General features: G+C 39.3%; 1 protein-coding gene across 14 annotated transcripts in view; it reads right to left on the reverse strand.

Annotated features, from left to right (window-relative positions):
• LOC133554659 (diacylglycerol kinase zeta-like) overlaps window positions 1-25,275 on the reverse strand; it is a 244,663-nt gene that overhangs the window by 111,903 nt on the left and 107,485 nt on the right. For 13 of the 14 annotated variants that reach the window (XM_061903651.1, XM_061903653.1, XM_061903648.1 and 10 more), the window contains 6 exons: window positions 24,931-25,029; window positions 24,776-24,858; window positions 24,646-24,706; window positions 24,353-24,466; window positions 9,424-9,561; window positions 2,235-2,313 (listed from right to left, as the gene is read on the reverse strand). In XM_061903651.1, the coding sequence (XP_061759635.1) occupies window positions 2,235-2,313; window positions 9,424-9,561; window positions 24,353-24,466; window positions 24,646-24,706; window positions 24,776-24,858; window positions 24,931-25,029 (574 nt within the window). The remainder of the gene's footprint in view (window positions 1-2,234; window positions 2,314-9,423; window positions 9,562-24,352; window positions 24,467-24,645; window positions 24,707-24,775; window positions 24,859-24,930; window positions 25,030-25,275) is intronic. The other variant, XM_061903655.1, reaches the window with a different exon arrangement.

Consider the following 25,275-nt stretch of genomic DNA (forward strand, 5'->3'; position numbering starts at 1 on the left):
TCAGTGTGTAAAGGATATCCCCACATGGGCTCAGGAACACTCCATAAAACCACTGTCAGTAACTACAGTTGGTCACTACATCTGTAAGTGCAAGTTAAAACTCTACTATGCAAAGCCAAACACATTTATCAACAATATCCTTAAACGCCGCCGGCTTGGCTGGGCCGAGCTCACCTAAGATGGACTGATGCAAAGTGGAAAAGTGTTCTGTGGTCTGACGAGTCCACATTTCAAATTATATTTGGAAACAGAGAACGTGGTGTCCTCCAGAACAAAAAGGAAAATAACCATTCGGATTGTTATAGGCGCAAAGTTCAAAAGCCAGCATCTGTGATGTGTATTAGTGCCCAAGGCATGGGTAACTTACACATCTGTGAAGGCACCATTAATGCTGAAAGGTCCATACAGGTTTTGGAACAACATATGTTGTTATCCAAGCAACGTTAACATGAACGCCCCTGCTTATTTCAGCAAGACAAGTGTTACAACAGCGTGGCTTCTTAAAAAAAGAGTGCAGGTACTTTCCTGGCCCGCCTGCAGTGCAGACCTGTCTCCCATCAAAAATGTGTGGCGCTATATTAAGCGTAAAATACGACAGCGGAGACCCCGGACTGTTGAACGACTGAAGCTCTACATAAAACAAGAATGAAAAATAATTCCTCTTTTAAAGCTTCAACACTTAGTTTCCTCAGTTCCCAAACGTTTATTGAGTGTTAAAAGAAAAAGGTGATGTAACACAGTGGTGAACATGTCCTTTCCCAACTACTTTGGCACGTGTTGCAGCCATGAAATTCTAAGTTAATTATTATTTGCAAAAAAAAATAAAGTTTATGAGTTTGAACATCAACTATCCTGTTTTTGTAGTGCATTCAATTGAATATGGGTTGAAAAGGATTTGAAAATCATTGTATTCTGTTTATATTTTCATCTAACACAATTTCCCAACTCATATGGAAACGGGGTTTGTATATATATATTAGGGGTGTAACGGTACACAAAATTTCGGTTCGGTACATACCTCGGTTTAGAGTTCACGGTTCGGTTCATTTTCGGTAGAGTAAGAAAACAACAAAATATAAATTTTTTGGTTATTTATTTACCAAATTTGTAAACAATGGCTTAATTGTTTTAACATTGGGAACACTATAATAGTTTTGCCCACGTTAATCCACATTAAACTGCCTCAAGTTGTTGCTTTGATTAAATAATATGGCAAAACCTTTTTTCTACATATAAAAAGTGCAACATTAAACGGTTTTAAGTCAACTCATCATGCTTAATTTATTACAGCATTTGGTAAGCCTGTAGTTGACTTTTATTACATAAATGTTATATTTTCATCAACATGTGATAGCAGTGACTTGCCATTCAAAGCTAGGCTGCTAAATTACTAATGACTAATGTAACTATACCTGAAAAAAATAGTACAATAGCAATAGGAGAGACTATTCATCCCTGAACACCATGGAGTTCAATGAAATAACAGACAGACAGGGCTTTGCTGCCCCTAACACTCACACACGCATGCACGCACACACACACACACACACGCACGCACACACACGCACACACGCACACACGCACACACACAGCACAATGAGCTAACGTTACGTTAAAAGCGATTTAGCCTTCACCTCAAGCAATAACTGCGATCGAGCTGAGCTGCAGTTTAAGTTTCTAGAAGATCAACGGGCTCATAGTGATGTTAGTAATAGTTGTTGTAACTCGTAGGTGTTTTTATAATTTGAGAAGGGTACCCTGTTGTATGCTCCCCTGCTAAACACATATCTGCTCGACGCTGAAGCATCGACTACATGCGCTCTGAATACGCACTGCTGATTAGCTGTTACATCACTCTGAATACGCACTGCTGATTGGCTTTGTATGTAACCAATCAGATGGTTGTGTAGGTGGGTCAATGCTGGTGCTGACACAGAGGCAGAAAGCAGAACAGCTTGTGAAGTCTTTTGTTCACAAACTCATTGCGTGCCGAACCGAAACCCCCGTACCGAAACGGTTCAATACAAATACACGTACCGTTACACCCCTAATATATATATATATATATACAACACATGCAGGTGGTGCACCAGTGTACCCCTGCCTGGTAGTGTTGTTCACTCTACTAGCTCATCTAATGGGCCAATAATAATGATAACACATAAAATCTTAGTCCAATTAGCGTTAAGGTTATTTTTTATGAAAAAGAAAGGGTTTGTCATTTTGGGACATACCTCTTGACTCATGAAACTCTAGGGTCACAAGAGCATCAAATCCGAGGCTGAAGTAATTGTTGAAAACGTCCAGGGGAAGCTGAGAGAGCACAAAAACACACACAAAAACAACACATTCAGTATACGGTATACAGTCTTCCTAATGGACCAGGTGTATTCAACTAAAATCCAAATAGGTCCAGGTAAAGAAAAATTCCTCAAGCTACAGTCATACTCGATATGCTTCCCTTTTGTCTGTCCCAGTATTTAGACTGGCAATGTTTAAATAAAAATGTGCAATGTAAAATACGTCCACATATGGCCCGTTTATTTTTTCAACCCGACCCACAGCATGGCATCGTATTATTTTTTTTAACCCTTTAACATCAAAACTGGTCAATGTGATGTGCAGTGCAGTCTTCAAATTTTGAACTACTGAGAGCATTCAAATGGTTGGAATCTGCGATTTTGAGAGATATACGAGTTATTACGGTAATCTCCGTCACAGCAGCTCCAGGCAGACAAGGGAGGCCCAGAGTGCGAGGGATTTGTTTACAAAACAGCCATTGTGAAACGTGAACGTCAGGGAGGGACACGAAAGCAGATTTCTACAACTGTTGGTTCTGCAGAAAAGTGATATACATCAGATATGTAGGTGTTTTTTTATCCGTTGCATTCATATTTTGCTATGTTTGTTGGACATTTGTTACATTTTGCCTTTTTTTTTAAATAAAAGATCGATATTGAGGAAGTGGTCTGCAAAGTAAAGAGGAGCAATCTTCACATGTTCTTAATAATTAGTGTTTTATCATTTATAATATTTATAATCCCACAATATGTATTTTCATTTACATTCTGAGCATTTAATTCAGCAAAAAAGCTGTTCAAAAGTCTATTCAGATTTTGAGGTGGTATGTCATTACAATCTTAGCATTTTAACAGTAATGTGTGAGTGTTTGTATTGTGTGGTCAGCTTTTATCTTTTGTATGGCCTTTTAAGAATTAATTTCACTAATGCACAATAACCTCCACATGTTTAAAGGCCTACTGAAACCCACTACTACCGACCACGCAGTCTGATAGTTTAAATATCAATGATGAAATCTTAACATTGCAACACATGCCAATACGGCCTTTTTAGTTTACTAAATTGCAATTTTAAATTTTGCGCGAAGTATCCTGTTGAAAACGTCGATATGATGGAGCGTGCACGTGACATCTCGGATCGTAGCGGACATTTTTTTCCAGACCGTTCATAGTTATAAGTAGTCTGCTTTAATGGCATAATTACACAGTATTCTGGACATCTGTGTTGCTGAATCTTTTGCAATTTGTTCAATTAATAATGGAGACGTCAAAGAAGAAAGATGTAGGTGGGAAGCGGTGTATTGCAGCTGCCTTTAGCAACACAAACACAGCCGGTGTTTCCTTGTTTACATTCCCGAAGGTGAAGCTTTACTATGGAACAGAAAGGTCAAGCAAACCTGGTTCCTGACCACATGTCAACCGGCAGGTTTCGGTGAGAAAATTGTGGTAATAAATCGTCTCTTACCACAGAGCTTGCGTCGTTCCTCGTGCACCTGTCAAAGAGACAGCTGCGGACTGTCTTGCCTCCTCCGACCGGCTGCCCCTGAACGTGGAATGCTTCCACCGTGGAGGAGGGGGAAAAAAGCTCAGCCCGGCCTGACCGGCTGCCTTTGCTTCACCTCGTCGAGAAACGTGGCTTCCCTCAGAGACACTGGAAGTCACCACACCCCTCCGAATTTCAGGTACGACAGTATATTCTCACTACAACACTAGTAATACAATAAGCAGATAAGGGATTTTCCAAAATTATCTTAGTAAATGTGTCTAATAACATCTGAATCACTCCCACTGCCCTGTTTTTTTGTTTTTCTAGTCCTTCACTCTCACTATCCTCATCCACGAATTGTTCATCCTCGCTCAAATTAATGGGGAAATCGTCACTTTCTTGCTCTCGCTGCTGGTGGCCATGATTGTAAACAATGTGAGGATGTGAGGAGCTCCACAACCCGTGACGTCACGCGCACATCGTCTGCTACTTCCAGTACAGGCAAGGCTTTTTTATTAGCGACCAAAAGTTGTGAACTTTATCGTCGATGTTCTCTACTAAATCCTTTCAGCAAATATATGGCAATATCGCAAAGTGATCAAGTATGACACAAAGAATGGACCTGCTATCCCCGTTTAAATAAGAAAATCTAATTTCAATAGGCCTTTAAAATGTTCTTTATAAAAAGAGAACCAAGCACACATTCAGGAGTGACACTTTTACAGCTGAACACTCTGCTGTTTTTTTCCCCTTAGCTCCTCATTCATGTTAATGCGAGTGGATGTTACTTTTTCATGATTATTATTGTAGCAATATGGTTGTTAAATATAAAAATGTTGTTAAAGATTTTTTGTGATTTCTGATATGATTTCGTGTGTGTACGGTGTTGACAGGGCAGCGCATACAGCACAGTTCTGTTATTAAATAGAAAGATGATGCATCACCTCCTTGATATATTTGTTTGACGGAATTTGGCCCGATATCATAAAATTGGCAATAAAAGCTAAAAAGGAAGTCAGACTATGTTTGTTTTAGATCTTTGCATCCGACTTATAAAAAATGGGAGCAAAAACAAAAGTGGTGTGTTTATGTTTTTATTCTGTAAATGTCTCTGACTATCCTATTAACCACACGTTTCAATGAAGCACATTAAAACATTACCAACAAAACTAAATGGAAATGTGTAGTTATCTATTAAATACTGAGCTTGAAAGTTACAAGTGCTAGCTTGTTAGCATGAAGCATTTTCTTCTTCTGCTGTATTTATATTTCCACATAGCTAAACAGGCTGAAACGACCACAATCACCCCCCAGTGTACGAGAGGCACATTGCATATGGCCATCAGTCACATTTGAGATAAGAGCATTGAAACGAGAACCCCAAATGTGGCCGTGAAAATAGAAAGAACTGAATTATTTGACAAATCAGACTAATTTAGCACATAGAAAACGTACTGACTTGAGAGAACTGACATGACGTCAGACAAGGCAGCACAAAGCATCAATAATTACTTTAAAAATATATATATATTATATTGTGCTGTCATCCGTGTCAATAGAAATGTTCCCATTTCAACTTACAGAAATTACACCTCTGACAAAAGAAAAAATGTTGCAACAAATTGTATATGATTTTTATATTTTACACACGCACTGTCCACATCAACTACAACTGTAGACAGAGAACCATTAAAAAATAGCTGCTACATGAATGAGAAGTTAGTCACAAGTTACTCAATACTTTACAAGTAGTATTTTCCCGGAATACTTTCCTGCTGTTACTCTCAAGTAATTATTTTGATCACTACTTTTTACTTTTACTTGAGCCATATTATTAACAAGTAACTGTACTCTTACTTGAGTAAATTTTATGGGTACTCTATCCACCTCTAATGCAATTACAAATGAGATTAACTTTTGTTCAAACTTATTACCGGACTCTGAATAATGACTTGTTGTTTAACATTTATGTTTGAATAGGAGAAAGATTAAAAAAGGCATATTACGTCCTTCAATAGACTGTCATGGACTTTGCTGAGTTACTGTTTAAAATCAATTTGATCAAAGCACTGGTTAGTACTATGCTCAGACAAGACCTGTGAAGTCATCAATAAAGAGACAAATAAGGTTATGGTGTCACATTAGTGCCAAAAAACCAAGCGCATAAAATCTGTTATCGCGCGCTGATTCTGCACTTCGTGCGTGCGCGGCGCCTTTTAGCGTGCGCGCGGTGCTTATGTGCGTGCGTGCGCGCCGTCTTCGTTTTGGCACTTTGGGGGCAGGTATGCTTAGACAGCCCCTCCTTTCTGATTGGTCAGGCGAAAAAAGCTCAGGGCCAATCAGAAGTATAGCAGGGCGGGTCATCGTCAATATGTACCAAGATGATACAGCTCCTGTCGACAAACAAATTCTAAAAAGTCCAAATTTAGTGGAGTTGTGGAAAATTCCAATTGAATTTTATCTATAAGTTTTTGAAGAAGGTAATGTCTCATCTGTTGAGAGAACATCACATAGTTAATGAAGTGTAATGATCAATATCTCTCTTTTCATACACATACAACCAGTCGACAGATGTCAGTCAATGATGGAAATTATATTTTCAAATATGTTTTCTTTCCTCACTTGTTTGTTTTAAAAAATGCTTTTATTTATTTAATATTTGTATATGTAAATATTGAATGTATGCCACACTATGGGACTATTAATTTTCTTTCCTCTATCTACTTTAGGTCTACACCAGAGTCTACCCGAACCCACTTATCTATGCGTACTTCATATCAGGACCACATAATGAGCATATGGGCCTAATTATTGCTGTTATGATTGTAATTACTATTTTAGTAGAAAATGAATGACAGGTTATCACTACAATTAATGAATATGGTTTTAATATTACTATAAAAAGTATTTACGTTTCTGCAAACAACTCAAACTATGGAAAATTAGATTTCAGCCCAGATCAGTATAGATGGCAGAGTTAAAAATATATATTTAAAAAAACAACATAAAAAGCTAACTCCATACATTAGGCAAATTAAATCTGAGAGATAATAGTGTAAGACGTACTTGTTCAGCCATGAAAACATGATTTCCTTTCTTTTTAATCCGAGGGAACTGCCATGGACCTTTCATCATAGATATTAGGGCTGTGAATCTTTGGTTGTCCCACGATTCGATTCAATATCGATCCTTGGGGTCACGATTCGATAATATATCGATTTTTCCGATTCGATTGGATTCTCGATTCAAAAACGATATTTTTCCGATTCAAAATGATTCAGTATTCATTCAATACATAAGATTTCAGCAGCATCTACCCCAGTCTGCTGACATGCTAGCAGAATAGTAGATTTTTTTTTTTACTTTTATAATTGTAAAGGAAAATGTTTTATCAACTGATTGCAATAATGTAAATTTGTTTTAACTATTAAACGAACCAAAAATATGAGTTGTTTTTTCTTTGTGGAAACATTGGACACAGTGTGTTGTCAAGCTTATGAGATGCGATGCAAGTGTAAGCCACGGTGACACTATTGTTCTTTTTTTTTATTTTTATAAATATCTAATGATAATGTCAATGAGGGATTTTTAATCACTGTTATGCTGAAATTATAACTAATATTGATACTGTTGTTGCTAATATTCATTTTTGTTTCACTACTTTTGGCTTGTTGTGTCGTGTTTGTGTCTTTATTGCAGTTCTGAGTGTTGCTGGGTCAGGTTTGGTTTTGGAGTTGGATTGCATTGCTATGGTATTGCTGTGTATTGTTTTGTTGGATTGATTAAAAAAATAAATAAATAAATATATATATATTTTTTTAAATAGATTTTTTAAAAATGAGAATCGATTCTGAATCGCACAACGTATTCGTTTCGATTCGTATTTCAATCAATTTTTTCCAACACCCCTAATAGATATGAATAAACACTCAATGTTTCTCCAGCGTAGCGGCCATCTTACCTCGGACAGCTGGTCCCGATCATTTTATGGATGTCAATGGTACAAGTACTATTTAAATATACATATACATACAATACTCTGACATTTATAACTCATCGAAAAGTTTGGAAATTAGTTGAAGTGGAAATTCAGCCCGCGATAACAGTTTTTATACGCTTGGATTTTTGGCACTAATGTGACGCCATACATGTACTATTTAAATAACCATAACTTGCTCAATTATCAACTTTTTTTGTTTGTCGAAAGGAGCTGTATCATCTTGATACATATTGACAATGACCCGCCCTGCTACACTTCTAATTGGCCCCGAGCTTTTTTCGCCTGACCAATCAAAAAGGACGGGCCGTCCAAGCATACCCGCCCCTAAAGTGCCAAAACGAAGACGGTGCGCGCGCACGCAAAAAGGTGCCGCGCGGGCACAAAGGCCCCACACGCCGGCAAAAGGGTGTCGCGCGCGCGCACGAATTGCAGAATCAGCACGCGATAACAGTTTTTATGCGCTTGGATTTTTGGCACTAATGTGACGCCGTATAAGGTCTTCGGAAGTTGACAGCTGCCTTGGTGTGGCGTGGCTAGGTTGGTAGAGCGGCCGTGCTAGCAATTTGAGTGTTCTAGGTTCAATCCGCGCTTTTGCCATCCTAGTCACAACTGTTGTGTCCTTAGGCAAGACACTTTACCCACCTGCTCCCAGTGCTATCCACACTGGTTTAAATAGGACTTAGATAATGGGTTTCACAATGTAAAGCTGAAAAGTAGTTTTAAACTAAACAACCAGCAGCTTTACCGAAGTGAGAAGCTCCATCTATCCTACGCACTGGCATGAGGATAAACAAAATGAACGAAAATTGCTTTGACATAGTAACGGCCAACAAATTAAATGGTAAATGGTACGTAAATGGTTGTACTTGTATAGCGCTTTTCTACCCCTTTTTAAGGAGCCCAAAGCACTTTGACAGTATTTCCACATTCACCCATTCACCCATTCACACACTGATGGCGGGAGCTGCCATGCAAGGCGCTAACCAGGACCCATAAGGAGCAAGGGTGAAGTAACTAGCCCAAGGACACAACGGACGTGACTACGATGGAAGAAGGTGGGGATTGAACCAGATGGATAGATGAACCAGTAACCCTCAGATTGTTGGCACGGCCACTCTCCCAACTTCGCCACGCCGTCCCGCGCCATATTACTTTTCAAAGAATAAACAACACATTACTACTTACAAAAAAAAATAATCCGAGTGCTCGCGACACTGGTTATCTGCCATAAAACACTGAGGCAACCATGCACTTTGAATTTTTTTTTTTAATATGCCGGTATATATTGGATAGCGGTATTCAAACTAAAAGTACCGTGGTATAAGTTTGGGCCCATATCGCCCAGTCCTACCTACCACTGTAATGGCGACGGTGCTGAAGCCCTACAGGTAATTTGTTTTGTTGCCATCTATAGTGGTAAACATGTATGAGATAAACGTTTGTGTGTGTAGTAGTAAGTAGTGTAGTATGTGAACCACGTTTGATTTAGAGCGGAATTCAATCTACAAAGCAATATTCATATTTCTGATGAACCTGAGTTTTATGTAGTTTGTTTTTCTCTCTCTCAGGTTGAATTCTGCACCACAGCGCCCCGAGTGTGCAATTAACCTGTGAATAGCCAAACTAAAGTGTCAAACCTTATCAATTTGTTGCTCATCGACCTCAGCCCCTGCACTGTGATTGGGTTCAATTTGTAGATTCCACCGGTCAAGTTGCACTACGGTTCCATCCTCAACATGAGACAGGATCTTGGACAGAGGTTCATCTGTATAGCCCTGAAAAAAAAGCACAAGGTAGAATTACATTGTACTTTTACACGAGAGGCTAACACGTGGCTTGTGAGCCACATCCTGCTTTATGGCTGCCCTAGTGCGGCATACAGGCATTTGAGTTGTCAGTGCTATATTTTTAATTCAGTCTTTTGGTGTAAAAAAAGTATTTTAGCTCAATTATTAGGAGAATTCTGACCCTCTACAGACTAGTTATGTGAAAATCAGGCACACAAACTGTTGTCCTGTCGAGACAGCAAGAAGCGTAGTGAAATACAGACCACAGGTGACGTGATGAATAAATATCTGGAAGAAATACAAGATAACAGTTTGTACTTTGAAATAAGGGTAGAAAAAAAGAGCTGGGTGATTATAGGATAGTGATCGAGGATCCTAATAAATTTCAGGTTGATAATGCTGGTCAGATGTCGCGTCATATTTACTCGATCGAACATGCCAGAAATGTTAATTGCAAAAGCCAATCAGAGGCGACTTTTGTTGTATACTGTACGTAAGTATACTGTTTAACAGCTATTTTAAATTGCATGTTAATATTATTACAGTTCAGTGGTTAATATTTTTTATGTTTATGTGTGCTCATATGTGGACTAATAAGACTGTTGATGGTAAAAGTACGATTGTTTTGGGCCAAAAGAACTACATCGGCATGATAATGCAGGAACGGAAGCAGGAAGTTGATGTAAAAAAAGCGCTAAAATTGTTCATGGAACACAAAAGATGTATGTAACATCTTGTTAACTTGACACTTTCAATATAAAAATTTTGTCAATCGACATTCTGTCTCCTCCTTGAAGTGCGATCAAGTGGAGAAATACTACAGTTATTAGCGCCAAAACCCAGGATATAATGAGCGCACAGTAGAGAACAAAGACGCGGTGGAAGCTGCAACATTGGCTAATAAGGGACCGGATATTGATCACTTGAGCACTTTCTAGAGATGTTGTCCGCCAAGGAGTGAATCTTGTTAGAATTAAACTGTGAAATGGAACTACAAACTTCACTGGAAAACCTATGGTTGGAGATTTAAATTTCACTGCGAAATGGAACTATTAACTTCACTGAAAAACCATTGGTTGGAGATTTAAATTTCAGAGAAAAATGAGGAGAAGATCATATTGTCCAAAAGCCGCAACAATTACGTCAACCTCAAAGTGTAAATGACGCTTCTTCATCAAGGGTATTTGGACACAGCGCATCAGTAAATTTGCCAAAGCTGATCATTAATAAATGTGATGAAGATCTCAACTTATGGCAGTAGTTTTGGAGTCAGTATGAGGCTGCTAGTCACCAGAATTTATGCACTGTGCAAAAGAGAGAAGTTTGAAAGCTTAACCCACAAGCTATAAAGGCAGTGGCAGGACTAATGTTGACAATTGAAAATGATGATGCTGCAATTGAGCTTCTGCACAACAGATTTGTAAGAAGTTATTTTGTGATAAGTGCTCATATGTCGAAGTTGTTAAGCCTAAAACCCTTTTAAGGCCAACTAATGTGCATGCTTTGAGACAGCTATATGATTAACGGGAGATTCAAATCTGGAATCTGGAATCATTGGGTGACTTTTCAGAGATGTATGGAAGCCTTTTATACCCAATCCTGTTGAAGATGATTCCAAATGACATAGCTTTTAAGTACGGGTATAGCCGCTGAAAGACGACAATGAATGGAAAGTGTCCAAAGTAGTCACATTCTTGCAAAAATAGGTCCATAGCAGGGAAAAAGTGTTGGGAATTATATGGCCATAAACTCCACAAAAAGTGGAGAACAAGTCATATAACCATGAAATTAATGATTTTAAATTGAGAGGGCACCACGCAAAATCTGCTGAAGCACTGCACAGAAGGAAAACAATTGTTTGTTCTGCAACTGTGAACAGCACAAATCAGAAAATTGTCCAGACTATGACATTGCTGATAGAAAAGAAAAACTGAAGAAGATGGAAAAATGCTGCGAGTGTTTAGGGCAGAAACACAGTGCACAATTCTGTAAAATCAAGAATGAGTGTGAGAAATGCGTAAGGAGACAACATGTCGCTGTGTGGACCGGTAACAGAGGGAAGATGCAGTCCTCTAAATGAGAAGAGGCCATAGGTCCTCAGTTCTTCCCCATTCAGCAGATAATGACCAAGCCACACATAATAGATAATGCTGTGTTGCTACAGCTGCGGCATGGGTCAAAGATCCATAAGGGAAAAAAGTAGCTGTTTGCCTACTAGATAGAGATAGGAAACAAAATCGGGTTTTGTTCAGAACCAGTTCCCAGTTTATCAATGCCTTGGAAACGCTTGCCATTTTTTTCAGACCTTTCTCAAAACAATTAGCGTGGGTGGGAATGACGTTATTACGCAATATGCGTAATAACGGCGGGAGAAACTCTCAGAAGTCTTCTCACAACAAAAGATTGCAATAGTGCTACTTGTAATAATTGCAAGGTTGGTATTTCATCAAAAGGAAGGCATGTGGGCAATATGTTGGAATGTTTGAACATTCAGCATGCAACAACCATTATTGAATGTCCTGTTTTCGCTGATCTCATCCCAGCAGCAGTCCCCAGGCATAAATTACAAGTACTAGATTGATAGGTGGTACTTTATTGATACCTTCAGGAGAGTTCCTTCAAGAAAATTTAAATATTATAATTATAACATGCAAATATATATATATATATATATATATATATATATATATATATATATATATATATATATATATATATATATATATACACACACACACACACACACAGTGGGGCAAAAAGTATTTAGTCAGCCACCGATTGTGCAAGTTCTCCCACTTAAAATGATGACAGAGGTCTGTAATTTTCATCATAGGTACACTTCAACTGTGAGAGACAGGATGTGGAAAAAAATCCAGGAATTCACATTGTAGAAATTTTAAAGAATTTATTTGTAAATTATGGTGGAAAATAAGTATTTGGTCACTTCAAACAAGGAAAATCTCTGGTTCTCAAATACCTGTAACTTCTTCTCTAAGAAGCTCTTCTGTCCTCCACTCGTTACATATTTTAATAGCACTTGTTTGAACTTGTTATCTGTATAAAAGACACCTCTCCACAGCCTCAAACAGTCAGACTCCAAACTCCACTATGGCCAAGACCAAACAGCTGTCGAAGGACACCAGGAAAAGAATTGTAGACCTGCACCAGACTGGGAAGAGTGAATCTACAATAAGCAAGCAGCTTGGTGTGAAAAAATCAACTATAGAAGCAATTATCAGAAAATGGAAGACATACAAGACCACTGATAATCTCCCTCGATCTGGGGCTCAACGCAAGATCTCATCCCGTGGGGTCAAAATGATCATGAGAACGGTGAGCTAAAATCCCAGAACCACACGGGGGGACCTGGTGAATGACCTGCAGAGAGCTGGGACCAAAGTAACAAAGGTTACCATCAGTAACACACTACGCCGACAGGGAATCAAATCCTGCAGTGTCAGACGCGTCCCCCTGCTTAAGCCAGTGCATGTCCAGGCCCGTCTGAAGTTTGCCAGAGAGCACATGGATACAGCAGGGGATTGGGAGAATGTTATGTGGTCAGATGAAACCAAAATAGAACTTTTTGGTATAAACTCAACCCGTCGTGTTTGGAGGAAGAAGAATACTAAGTTGCATCCCAAAAACACCATACCTACTGTGAAGCATGGGGGTGGAAACATAATGCTTTGGGGCTGTTTTTCTGGTAAGGGGACAGGACGACTGATCCGTGTTAAGGAAAGAATGAATGGGGCCATGCATCGTAAGATTTTGAGCCAAAACCTCCTTCCATCAGTGAGAGCTTTGAAGATGAAACGTGGCTGGGTCTTCCAGCATGACAATGATCCCAAACACACTGCCCGGGCAACGAAGGAGTGGCTCCGTAAGAAGCATTTGAAAGTCCTGGAGTGGCCTAGCCAGTCTCCAGACCTCAACCCCATAGAAAATCTGTGGAGGGAGTTGAAAGTAAGTGTTGCTCGGACACAGCCCCAAAACATCACTGCTCTCGAGAAGATCTGCATAGAGGAATGGGCCAAAATACCAGCTACTGTGTGTGCAAACTTAGTAAAGACCTATAGAAATCGTTTGACCTCTGTTATTGCCAACAAAGTTTATATTACAAAGTATTGAGTTGAATTGTTGTTATTGACCAAATACTTATTTTCCACCATAATTTACAAATAAATTCTTTAAAATTCCTACAATGTGAATTCCTGTTTTTTTTTCCACATTCTGTCTCTCACAGTTGAAGTGTACCTATGATGAAAATTACAGACCTCTGTCATCATTTTAAGTGGGAGAACTTGCACAATCGGTGACTGACTAAGTACTTTTTTGCCCCACTGTGTGTATGTATATATATATATAAATATATATATACACTATAATCTTAGCACTAGTGTTTGTTTAATTCAAATGATTACTTTCTCATTCAGATGAGAATGACGAGTGACAGATTCTGACTCTGAGGCGGGCAGTAGCTGCTCGCTCTAGTTCACTTCTGCCGCTAGACGGCGAGCAGTGGCGAAGCTTGTGGTAAAAAGCTTGCACGCATTTACCACACTAAGTGCTCCTTTTTTCGGTAGGTGAATGTTTTTGTAGTCAGAAAGGCTGCATATTTTCCTCCTACCACAGTTTTACCCATTTTCATTTTACACATGAAACTCCAAAAAAAGTGTTAAAGTCCATTGATCTCAGCAATTCAACTTCAAATGCGAAACTAATATGTGGTATTAACTTATTACATGCAAAGAGAGATATGTCAAGCCTGTATTTATTATAATTTTGATGATCATGACTAACAGTTTTTGAAACCCCACAATTTTGAATTTATGGCTTTCATAAATTTTAAGCCATAATAATCTAAATCATAAGAAAGCATTGTTATCTTATTTCACAATTAATGATTTATTATGAACTTAAGTGTAATATTATGTGTAAATTCCACATATGATTCATTTGGTAAAATTCTAATGATACATATTTACTGTACTTATTTTCAAAAAAGTTGTTTTTGTTCTATGCTACATATGACTTCACTGTAGACTTTGTAAGGTAATGTCACCCTTAAACTAAACAAAATTGATGCTAACCCACCTTGTTGTTCTCTCTTAATCAAATTAAGAATTGATAAGAGAACCGATAAGGAACCGAATCATTAAACAGAATCAAAAGTTGAATCGGAACCGGAAAAAATATCAATTCCCAATCCTACAACTGGATGGAGTCAATCAGAGGAGTTTCAACCATGAAAAGCTACTGAGAAGACTTTAAGTTACTAGTAATTGGACAAGAAAAAAAATCACTCTTCACATAGTTGGCTCCTTTGCTCCCACAATAACCCAACGCAGCACAGTGAAGGTCATTGTACAAACCCCATTTCCATATGAGTTGGGAAATTGTGTTAGATGTAAATATAAACGGAATACAAAGATTTTCAAAAAATGTTCAACCCATATTCAGTTGAATATGCTACAAAGACAACATACAGTATATGATGTTCAAACTGATAAACTTTTTTTTGCAAATAATCATAAACTTCAAAATTTGATGCCTGCAACACGTGACAAAGAAGTTGGGAAAGATGGCAATAAATACTGATAAAGTTGAGGAATGCTCATCAAACACTTATATGGAACATCCCACAGGTGTGCAGGTTAATTGGGAACAGGTGGGTGCCATGATTGGGTATAAAAGCAGCTTCTGGGAAATGCTCAGTCATTCACAAACAAGGATTGGGAAACGGTCACCACTTTGTGAACAAATGCGTAAGCAAACCGTCACACAGTTTAAAAACAACATTTCTCAACGGGCTATTGCAAGAAATTTAGGAATTTCACCATCTATGGTCCGTAATACCATCAAAAGGTTCAGAGAATCTGGAGAAATCCCTGCACGTAAGCGATGATATAACGGACCTTGGTTCCCTCAGGCGGTACTGCATCAAAAAGCAACATCAGTGTGTAAAGGATATCACCACATGGGCTCGGGAAAACTTCAGAAAATAACTGTCAGTAACTACAGTTTGTCGCTACATTTGTAAGTGCAAGTTAAAACTCTACTATGCAAAGCCAAACCCATTTATCAATGATACCCAGAAACGCCGCCAGCTTCACTGGGCCCGAGCTCAGCTAAGATGGACTGATGCAAAGTAGAAAAGTGTTTTGTGGTCTGACGAGTCCACATTTCAAATTGTTTTTTTTTAAAAAGGGTGAACGTTGTGTCCTTCGGACCAAAGAGGAAAAGAACCATCAGGACTGTTGTAGGTGCAAAGTTGAAAAGCCAGCATCTGTGATGGTATGGGGGTGTGCATTAGTGCCTGAGGCATGGGTAACTTACACAGCTGTGAAAGCACCATTAAACCTGAACGGTACATACAGGTTTTGGAGCTACATATGTTACCATCCAAGCAACGTTATCATGGACGCCCTTGCTTATTTCAGCAAGACAATGCCAAGTCACTTGTTACAACAATGTGGCTTCATAGTAAAAGAGTGCGGGTACTAGACTGGCTCTTTTGTAGTCCAGACCTGTCTCCCATTGAGAATGTGTGGCGCATTATGAAGCCTAAAATACCACAACGGAGACCCCGGACTGTTGAACAACTCAAGCTGTACATAAAAAAAGAATGGGAAAGAATTCCACCTGAAAAGCTTAAAAAATGTCTCTCCTCAGTTCCCAAAGTGTTGTTAAAAGAAAAGGTGATGAAACTGCCCTTTCCCAACTACTTTAGCTCGTGCTGCAGCCATGAAATTCTAAGTTAATTATTATTTGCAAAAAAAATATAAAGTTTATGAGTTTGAACATCAAATATCTTGTCTTTGTAGTGCATTCAATTGAATATGGGTAGAAATGGATTTGCAAATCATTGTATTCCGTTTATATTTACATCTAACACAATTTCCCAACCCTTTAGAAACGGGGTTTGTACAAAATGTGTGGGATTCTGGTCAAAAAAAAAAAATTTAAACTGTGGAAACGCCTCAGATATGCTCGGCAATGATGAAAGTAACTGGTGAGCAGCTTCAACATGAGTTTAAGAAAAAAGAACTACAGCTAGAACATTTTCCATAAAATGATGATGAATCAGAACTAGCTATCCTAATAGCTGATGACTATCTGTGAAAGTTTGACCCCACACTGTCACTGTTTGACCTTTGACTTCCTCACAAACCGTGCACATTTCTTAAGAAGCTCAACATTGACACACTACAAACAGCATGCTCCACAAACAAGTTGCAACCTGTCAGTCACTATGGCTCTGAAGGTGTGGCTAAAAGAGTCAGGAAGGGGCTGAGGGCTTTATGTAGGTGAGCACACCTGCTTTGACTAATTAGGCCTAAATTGGGCCAAACCATTATTGTCAGTAACTGGGTGTTGAAGAGGGGACACTGGACATTTGAAAGTTGTGTTGTCTAAGCCTGAATACACTGTGTACAAAAATGACTGCTACACAAATACAAAAGTACAATGTGAATATTTTTTAGACATGTGATAGTTACTTATGGTGTAAATTACAAAATAACTGATTTCTTAATTTCCCCTGTCAAATTGGTCCCAGCTAAAGGGCGGGGCTATGGGCTGTTTAAGTGGGGAAAATGCCATTTTTCTGCCAGTCTGCTGCCTGTCACTGCCGGAGGAGGTTCTCGGTCCTGAGCAAGAGTTTCGCTCTCCATACATCAAACAACTACTGAGGTGATTATTTTGATGATGAGATTATGTTGTGATGTAACCGGTTAAATTAGTTTTGTTGATTGCTAATTTATTTTGCCAAATTTGTTTTGTCATTTAATTCTTTACTTTGATATATTTGATTTTTGACCTTTTGATTGTGAATATTTGTATTTTTATATAATTGATGATTTATATTTTGATTATTTTTAATATGCTTATTTTGATTAATTATATATAGGCCTATTTAACGCATGCGACTTTTTGAAATATATTTAGAATATAAATGTACTATATGTAATATACGATACTAATATTGTCTTTATTTATTACTGTTACAGATTGTGGGTGCTTTGTCTTCCTGTGTTTTTGTTCACCTTTTGACATTTTTGGGGATTTTCAATAAATGTTTGTAAACTCTTACCACTGTGTGCCTTGCCATCCTTGATTTGAAGTCCGGTTTGCAAAGGTTACATTACCTTCACCCGAGGCGGGGTGTGACACTATCATTGGCAGATAGTGACAGAATGAGCCAAGAAAACAGAAACATTATTGGCTTTGGAAAGCAGATTTGGATGCTTTGTGCAGGGACTGGCGTTTATGTCAAGTGTCATCAAAGATGCCTGCCTGTTCATTTCACTCGAAGAGAACGCTTTAATTTCCAAACAACTTAGTCCATTCTGCATAATTAGGTTGCTGGGTATTACAAAATCCGTACAAAATTCAGCCAAGGAAGAGACTCTAGATCTGGTCTGGCCAACCCGCGGCTCGCGAGCCTCATGCGGCTCTTTAACCAGTTTCATGCGGCTCTTCAGGAGCTGTCACATGACATGCGTCAAAAATGCTTGGCTGGCGCTGTCATTCACTCCCCCTACAGCTGGATGGCACACTGACCATGTAAGCCTGTTTGAGCGACGTGAAACGAGTGATGAGAGAATCTTTGGTGTGACATCATTTGTGTTGTAAACAATTTCCGCTAAGTTACCTTTTGAAATGGCAGGGGAAAAAAAGCACAGCCAAACGAAAATATGAAGAACACAGGATGTTTCTGTAAGAGTGGGAGAGTTTATATTTTTTTGTTAAACGTAATGGCAAGCCGTTCTGCCTTATATGTCACGCAGCATTAGCACATTTCAAAGCTTCAAATTTTGAGCGTCATTTCAGCTCACTCCACCCTAACATCGAACAGGAATTTCCAAAAGGGACTGAACTTCGCAAGAACAAGTTGGTCGCTTTGAAAAGCCAGGCAGAAAAGCAGGTGCAGTTTTTCCAAAAATTTACGAAACACTCGGAGACCGTAACGCTTGCATCATATCAGCTGGCTTAGCACGGGCTAAAAAGCCATACAACGAGGGGACTTCATTAAAAAATGCCTCATTGACGCCTTTGAAATCTTGGCTCCTGGAGACGACAAACTAAAACGGAGCGTATCAGATGTTCAACTGTCCCGCCACAGTGTTAAACGCAGAATATCGGATACTAATACAGCTGTTGAATCACAGTTGCACTCTGACCTTCAAGCATGTGAGTATTTTAGTGTGGCATTGGATGAGAGTTGTGACATACAAGACAAGCCTCAGTTGGCAATATTTGCACGGTCTGTGTCAAATGAATGTATGATCAAAGAAGAACTCCTTGATATTGTGACATTAAAAGACAGAACCTGTGGCATAGATGTGAAAGAAGCAATGATAGCTGCGTTTGCAAAAGCAAATCTGCCCATACCGAAACTAACTGCAAAAGCCACGGATGGAGCGCCAGCCATGATCGGATCAGTGAACGGGCTTGTGGGGCTGTGCAAAGCTGATCAAACATTTCCCGACTTTTGGAATTTCCACTGCATCATCCACAGGGAGCAACTCGTGTCTAAATCATTGAATTTAAACAACGTCATAAAGCCTGTGATAGAAATCGTCAACTACATCCGCACACATGGGCAATTCAGGAATCTCATCGCTGAGCTGGACCAAGGGCTTCCAGGTGACCTGCCGCTGCACTGCACTGTGAGGTGGCTGTCAAAAAGCAAGGTATTCTCTCGCTTCTTTGAGCTTTTGGATGCTGTGAAACTGTTCATGGAAGGGACGGACAAGGACTATCCCGAGCTCTCAGACCTCGAGCGGATTATGGATCTGGCATTTTCAGTCGACATGCTGTGTCACTTGGACAGACTGAACCTGACCCTGCAGGGTAAGTTAAAAATGCTGCCTGACTTGGTGCAAAGTGTGTTTGCGTTTGTCAACAAACTAAAGCTGTTCTAGGCGCATATTCAAAAGGGAGATTTAACACATTTTCATACTCTGCTAAAAGCCAGTGAGTAAGTCATCAGCGCCGCCCGTAAAAAGAAAAGAGACAGATATGCAACACTGGTTGCAAACCTGCAAGAAAGCTTTGTGACCCGGTTCTGTGATCTACAACTGAAAGACCACAGATTACGTTCCTCGTCGACCCATTTAATGCGGAGACAGACTGTTTGAAAGCCCCGCTCGTCACAGATGAGGCTGCGGCTGAGTTGGAGATGATCGACCTTTGTGCGGAGGATCAACTGAAAGCTGTTTTAAGGGAAGGGACCGTTGAGTTCTGGAAAAGTGTGCCAATTGAAAAATACCCAAACATCAAACAAGATGCGCTTAAGATACTGTCCATGTTTGGGTCAACGTACGTCTGCGAGTCTGTGTTTTCTACCCTGAAACGTGAAATTAAAGCATCGATCTGTTCTGACTGACACTCCTTTGAAAGAATTGCTTGGACTGGCAACAACAGAATACAAGCCAGATTTGAAGAGGATTGTTCAAGATAAGGAATGCCAGAAGTCTCACTAAGCAGCATAGTAAGGGAAAGATGTAATTGAAAACTATTCTATTATTGTTTGTGGACTTGCTTGAACTGAGAGTTTGTGTGTGTGAGACAGTGCACACAATGTTAACTGTTGAAAATTACTGATATTATCATGTTGGTGTGGTTATTCTCATTAGATCTGGCTGAGCAGAGGTCTGTGTATGCGTGCATATATGATTAAAAGATGATGTTCATGTGTACCCATGTGTATGATGTGGCTCTTTGCAGTAACACAGAAAAAAAAGTGGCTCTTAGTCTCTGACTAGTTGGCCACCCCTGCGCTAGATGTTTGAGAAAACAAAAATCTTTAAAGATGGATGACAATGGAAGGAAAATGCAGTGCTTACCTTAAGGATTGCTTATATAGAGGCGCAAACCTGAATCCAAATCTTCTAAAATAGCTTATTTGTCAGATATAACCAAGTCATTTTTGCAAATGTCCCTCAGAGAAAGGGACAGACATTCCTGTAGATGACAGGTCCACAAGAACAAGACAATCAACTACATGGCTTGCGGATGTCAAGAGTGCTTTTTGGAGCCACGCCCAGCCCACTTCTGCTCACAGTCACCATCCAAAGTTGTGTGAAACAGTATGAAACAACACAACCACAAGTTGTTAAGTTGTTAAGAGAGTCACTTTATGTTGATAATTTCATCGCTGGCTCACGCACAGCCTAAGAGGCTGACCATGTAACGACAAAGGTCAAAGGTCAAATAAATACTAAAGTCGGCAGGAATGGAGCTCTACAAATGGATGACAAATTATGCTGAATTGAAGATGAAATGGTAGGAGATTCCCCTGAGCAACATGGTAGTAGCAGAGACACATGAAACAGTGTTGAATGTGCTTGGCCTAATCCAGAGAACAAGTAATGACTTCACCTAAGATCCTCAAGCCACAAGCAAACATCCTAAAGCACAAAAGCAACACAAAGCAAAGTGTTCTTCTGTCTTCAGCACGCACATATAACCCACTTTACAGTCAGAATGAAAAGCATTGTTTTAGAAGATGTGAGCAGTTGGGCTCTCCTGAGCGAGGAGCTACCACTTGATCTGACAGGAAAATGGCAACAGCTGTTCAGAGCTAACCCAGTTGCACCAGCTTCCTCTGGATTGCCACTATATGTGGCAAGGAGGGCCAAGAACCTTTAAGAAAGCTGATCAGGATTTAAAGAAGCTGTGGAAAGTTATCAAAGACAGTTGTTGGAGTTCAATTTAGGAAAAGGCACGACCTGGAAGTTCATTGCAGAGCTACCAGCCTTTCGCGTAGGATCTTGGTTTAATTCGTTGCCTTGTCACGATGATATCATTCATTCGTGTATCCGGATACATTTCATCTATGATATTCCACAGCATGTTGTTGTCTCGTTTCACTGCAATAACTTCTTCTTGAAGAATCCTCATTTCTTGGCACATTTTCTGAAAGTCCTTTCTCATGTTGTTATTCTGACTTTGTAGAGTTTCTGTATTTTATAGATCTTTTTTGTATTCTGTTTTAGATTTTCTCAGATTTTCTTTAAGTTATCTTATTGCTCTGCCTTGTAATCTTCTTTAAGTTCTTTTATTTCTCTTTCCAGGTCTACTATGTGTTCTTTTCTTGCTTTTTCTATGTCAGCATTTATTTTTTTAGCATCACGTCTTGATTCCCATCATGTCTTGCTTTCCCTCGTGTCCTGTTTTTTTAGAGAATCATTTGATTCAGATGACACCTAAGGTTTTGGGATTTGAGTTTTTTTTTTTTGATTTTGACATTGCGGCAGGTCGCTGACGTCAGTGCCTCTTGTATAAGCTCTCTAACACCAGATGCTTCTTTAGCGGCTTGCAGCACTTTTAACTTGTAAATTTCAACAATTTTTTAACTTGCGCCATTCGGAGATCAACATGAGGTGTCAGCCTGTCAACTCTGTCATCGGAAGAACTTAAAACCGCTTCAAGCACTCGCCGTGGCTTATGGTTGCCAGTCAACTGGTTTGAATTGCGCTAGGGGGCTGTTTGCTTGAGGCCAACGGCTCTTCCAACTTGCCTTATTTCAGCGTACTTGCCTTATTTCAGCGTATCAGTGCCTTTCAATGGACCCAAATAATTTTGAAGATGCCAAGTAACTCTACTGTGGCTGTGATCACAAATCAGAGGTCAAAAATCTTCAAACTCATCAAAAACCTTGGTAGCAAAGTAGAGCCTTTTTCTTTGCGTCCTCTCCCATTGACAGAAAGTGACGCAAAGACTTTTGACATTCATATAATTGATCGACTGTTTTATTTAAGTACTGTAATGAGGAATGTAATGCGTGTAATGACGTACAGACCTGGCATGAAATTTTAGGCGACTGCAATTATAGTGTTCAAGTTGGCTGTGGTTGCGGGAGCTCTGCGCTCTTGTGTGTCCCCCTTTTGTGTTTCTTGATGTTTCCCTCCTGTTTTCATGTGTTATTTGCTTTTGGTTCAAGCCCATTAGGGACTGCGCAACAAGGGGTGGCGCTTCTGTGACTTCGGCAGTGCCTTTTGGTGCTTTTTGTGAAGTTTTGGATCTCCCTGGGGGAGCCTTTTGGCCATGCACATGTTTGCACCAGAGATTAGCTGCTGGGTCTCTGCCACACCGGAGTCTGCGTGGAAAAACCGGAGCAGATGTGGAGGAAGAGACAGGGCCTGGGGTGCCAGCGTTGAGCGTTGGGATGGACAAGCTTCACAGAGCAGAATGAGTATGTATCAGACACTTTGGTATCCCTAGACAGATTCTCCCTCATTCATGCAGACCGGACATTGACCGAGGGCTGCTGGGTAGCCTAGGGGGGAGTTGGCTCTCTTGGTTGCTTTGTTGGGTCTGTTCTTGTCTCTGGCCTATACAACCCCCCGACCCAAGCAGACGATGGAGTGGAGCAATATGTGGGTGTTGAAATTGTGTTTCTGTTTTGTTTGTTTATACATGGTGCAATCAAATGTGGGCAATATGCATTATTTATTGCAACATTTTTTGTGTGTTTTACTTTGTAGTTGTATGTAGAAATGGTGGCACTGAAGTGGCAGCTGGTTGCATTAGCTCTGTATGCTTTTAATGGCTATTATGTCCTTTGGCTTGTTTGATGTTTACCTCTTTGTTTTCAATGTGTGTTTATCTAATCGTTTGTGGGCTTTTTGTATCTGCACTGCAACCACATAATTTCCCCATTGTGGGATGAATAGTCTATCCTAAATTTGACATTCCACTTCTGAAATTAAACATGTTACAGTTAAAGTATAAACTGTCCAAAGTTGTTTATGGTGAAGAGAAAAACATTTCAGCCCTACATACAACATATACATTTGTTTTTTGTTATAGACTTAAGACATTTACAATATTTAATCAAATCGAATCGTTGCTGTGTTTATGAACGAGAAGTCCCACCCACTGTGAAACACAAAGGAGGGTGGAGTGGAGTGCTCCAGTTGGCTAGTGATAGGTTTTTTTTTTCTGATAGGCCATTCATATGAATGTACACCAGAGTTTAAAAGTTACATTTCGGACCTTGGATACTAAATTCTGTGCCGTCTATTGTGCACTGGTATGAAATTAAAGTTCCTTGAATTATTTAATAAGAAGCAGAAATGGGCAGGTATTTGCAATAAAACTCTCCTAGCAAACCAGTGATCCAAAACAAATGGCACTTGCAAGACACGTCAAACAAGGTGAAACTATTTTTTCAGAGTTTAGCAAGAAAAGAAGCGTGAACCATGAAAACAAGACAGACATACTGGATATTAATTTATTTCTGCCCAATCACATACAAAGCCGATGTGTTAATTTGCTCCGTTGTCCTATCGGGCCAATGTAAAACGCTATTGTAACATAAAGCATTGCAATTTCCAACAGAAGTGTCCACTGTTGAAGACAACAAAACATCCTTATTCACATAATTCTGTATTTTCAACAGAGAATATGATTAAAAAAAAATCTAATCAAAATAATTTGGTGATTGTTAACATTGTTCGTACCACACTTTCTATATGACTTTTAAACATGAAAAAAGATAGTGCTTTGGAAAAGTTCAATTATGTTACTTTATTGCAAATGGCCCAGTCACTCGAGCTCTCAATGGAAAGTAAATACCCATCCATTTTTCTACCACGTGTCCCTCTCAGGTCGCTGGAGCCTATCCCAGTTGCACGTCATCACAGGGCCAACACAGATAGACAGCATTCACACTCACAAACACTACTAATATGGAAAATTGAAAAGTAAGTTTGAGAACCTTTGCTATGTTGTCCGAATTCACCCACAAAAGTTGTCTATTTGGACTCACCCCTCCCCAGTTGAGAGTTCTAGCGAGGTCATTTCCTGTCCCAAGTGGTAACACTGCCACAGGAGGTTGAGGCTTCAAAGCAAGTTCATCAAGGCATGATAGGACCCATCCCACCTGGTTTTACACATGGACATATAAAAACCCTCATACACAGATACACATAAATATAATGTATAATAGTTATTTTAATCAATCATTAATTGATTGTTTTCATTTCAGGTTGATTGATATAAGGAAAACAGTGATTAGTCATTTACATTTTTGTGTGTTCGTGTGCTCACAGAAATACTCACAGTTCCATCTCCTCCACAGGCCAGAATCCTCAAATTATGAACTTTACGATACAGCTCTAGACTATATGTTTGAAAAAAGGTTAAAGGTTAACTTGTTAACATATTTAAAAATGTTCCTGTAAATATTTACCCATCTTTAGGTCCTGCCTGGCTCAGATCAAACACTTGTCTTGGGTTCAGATGCCACATGAAGGACTGAAAGATTTTGGTGCCCTGTCATATGTAAAACAAAAAAAAAATATGTGCAGACCAGAAACGGAACCTTGTACAAATATTCTTTAATACCTGATTTCCTCCGCTTTTGGGGTTTACAAACACTATCAGTGGTTTCATCAAAGGGAAAGGGATAGCTCGGATAGTGAAGGGCTTCCACTGTCGTCCATCCTGTAAACAACCAAAACGATGGAACTACACAATGCAGTTCCCTCACACATTGTGTGTGAATGTGTGAGAAAGGACTTTGCCAAGTCAAAATGTCAGAAAAATAAAAACAGAATTTCCACATTGATTAATAACATGTTGCAAATTTGAAAATAGAGTCCTATATTGGTTATCCATGATAATAAGTACATTATAGATTCAATAAGGCTGTTGCCTTTGATTATATTAAGGTATCAAAGGCATTGAAAG

Source organism: Nerophis ophidion, linkage group LG06 (genome assembly GCF_033978795.1).
Source record: "Nerophis ophidion isolate RoL-2023_Sa linkage group LG06, RoL_Noph_v1.0, whole genome shotgun sequence".
NCBI lineage: Eukaryota > Metazoa > Chordata > Actinopteri > Syngnathiformes > Syngnathidae > Nerophis > Nerophis ophidion.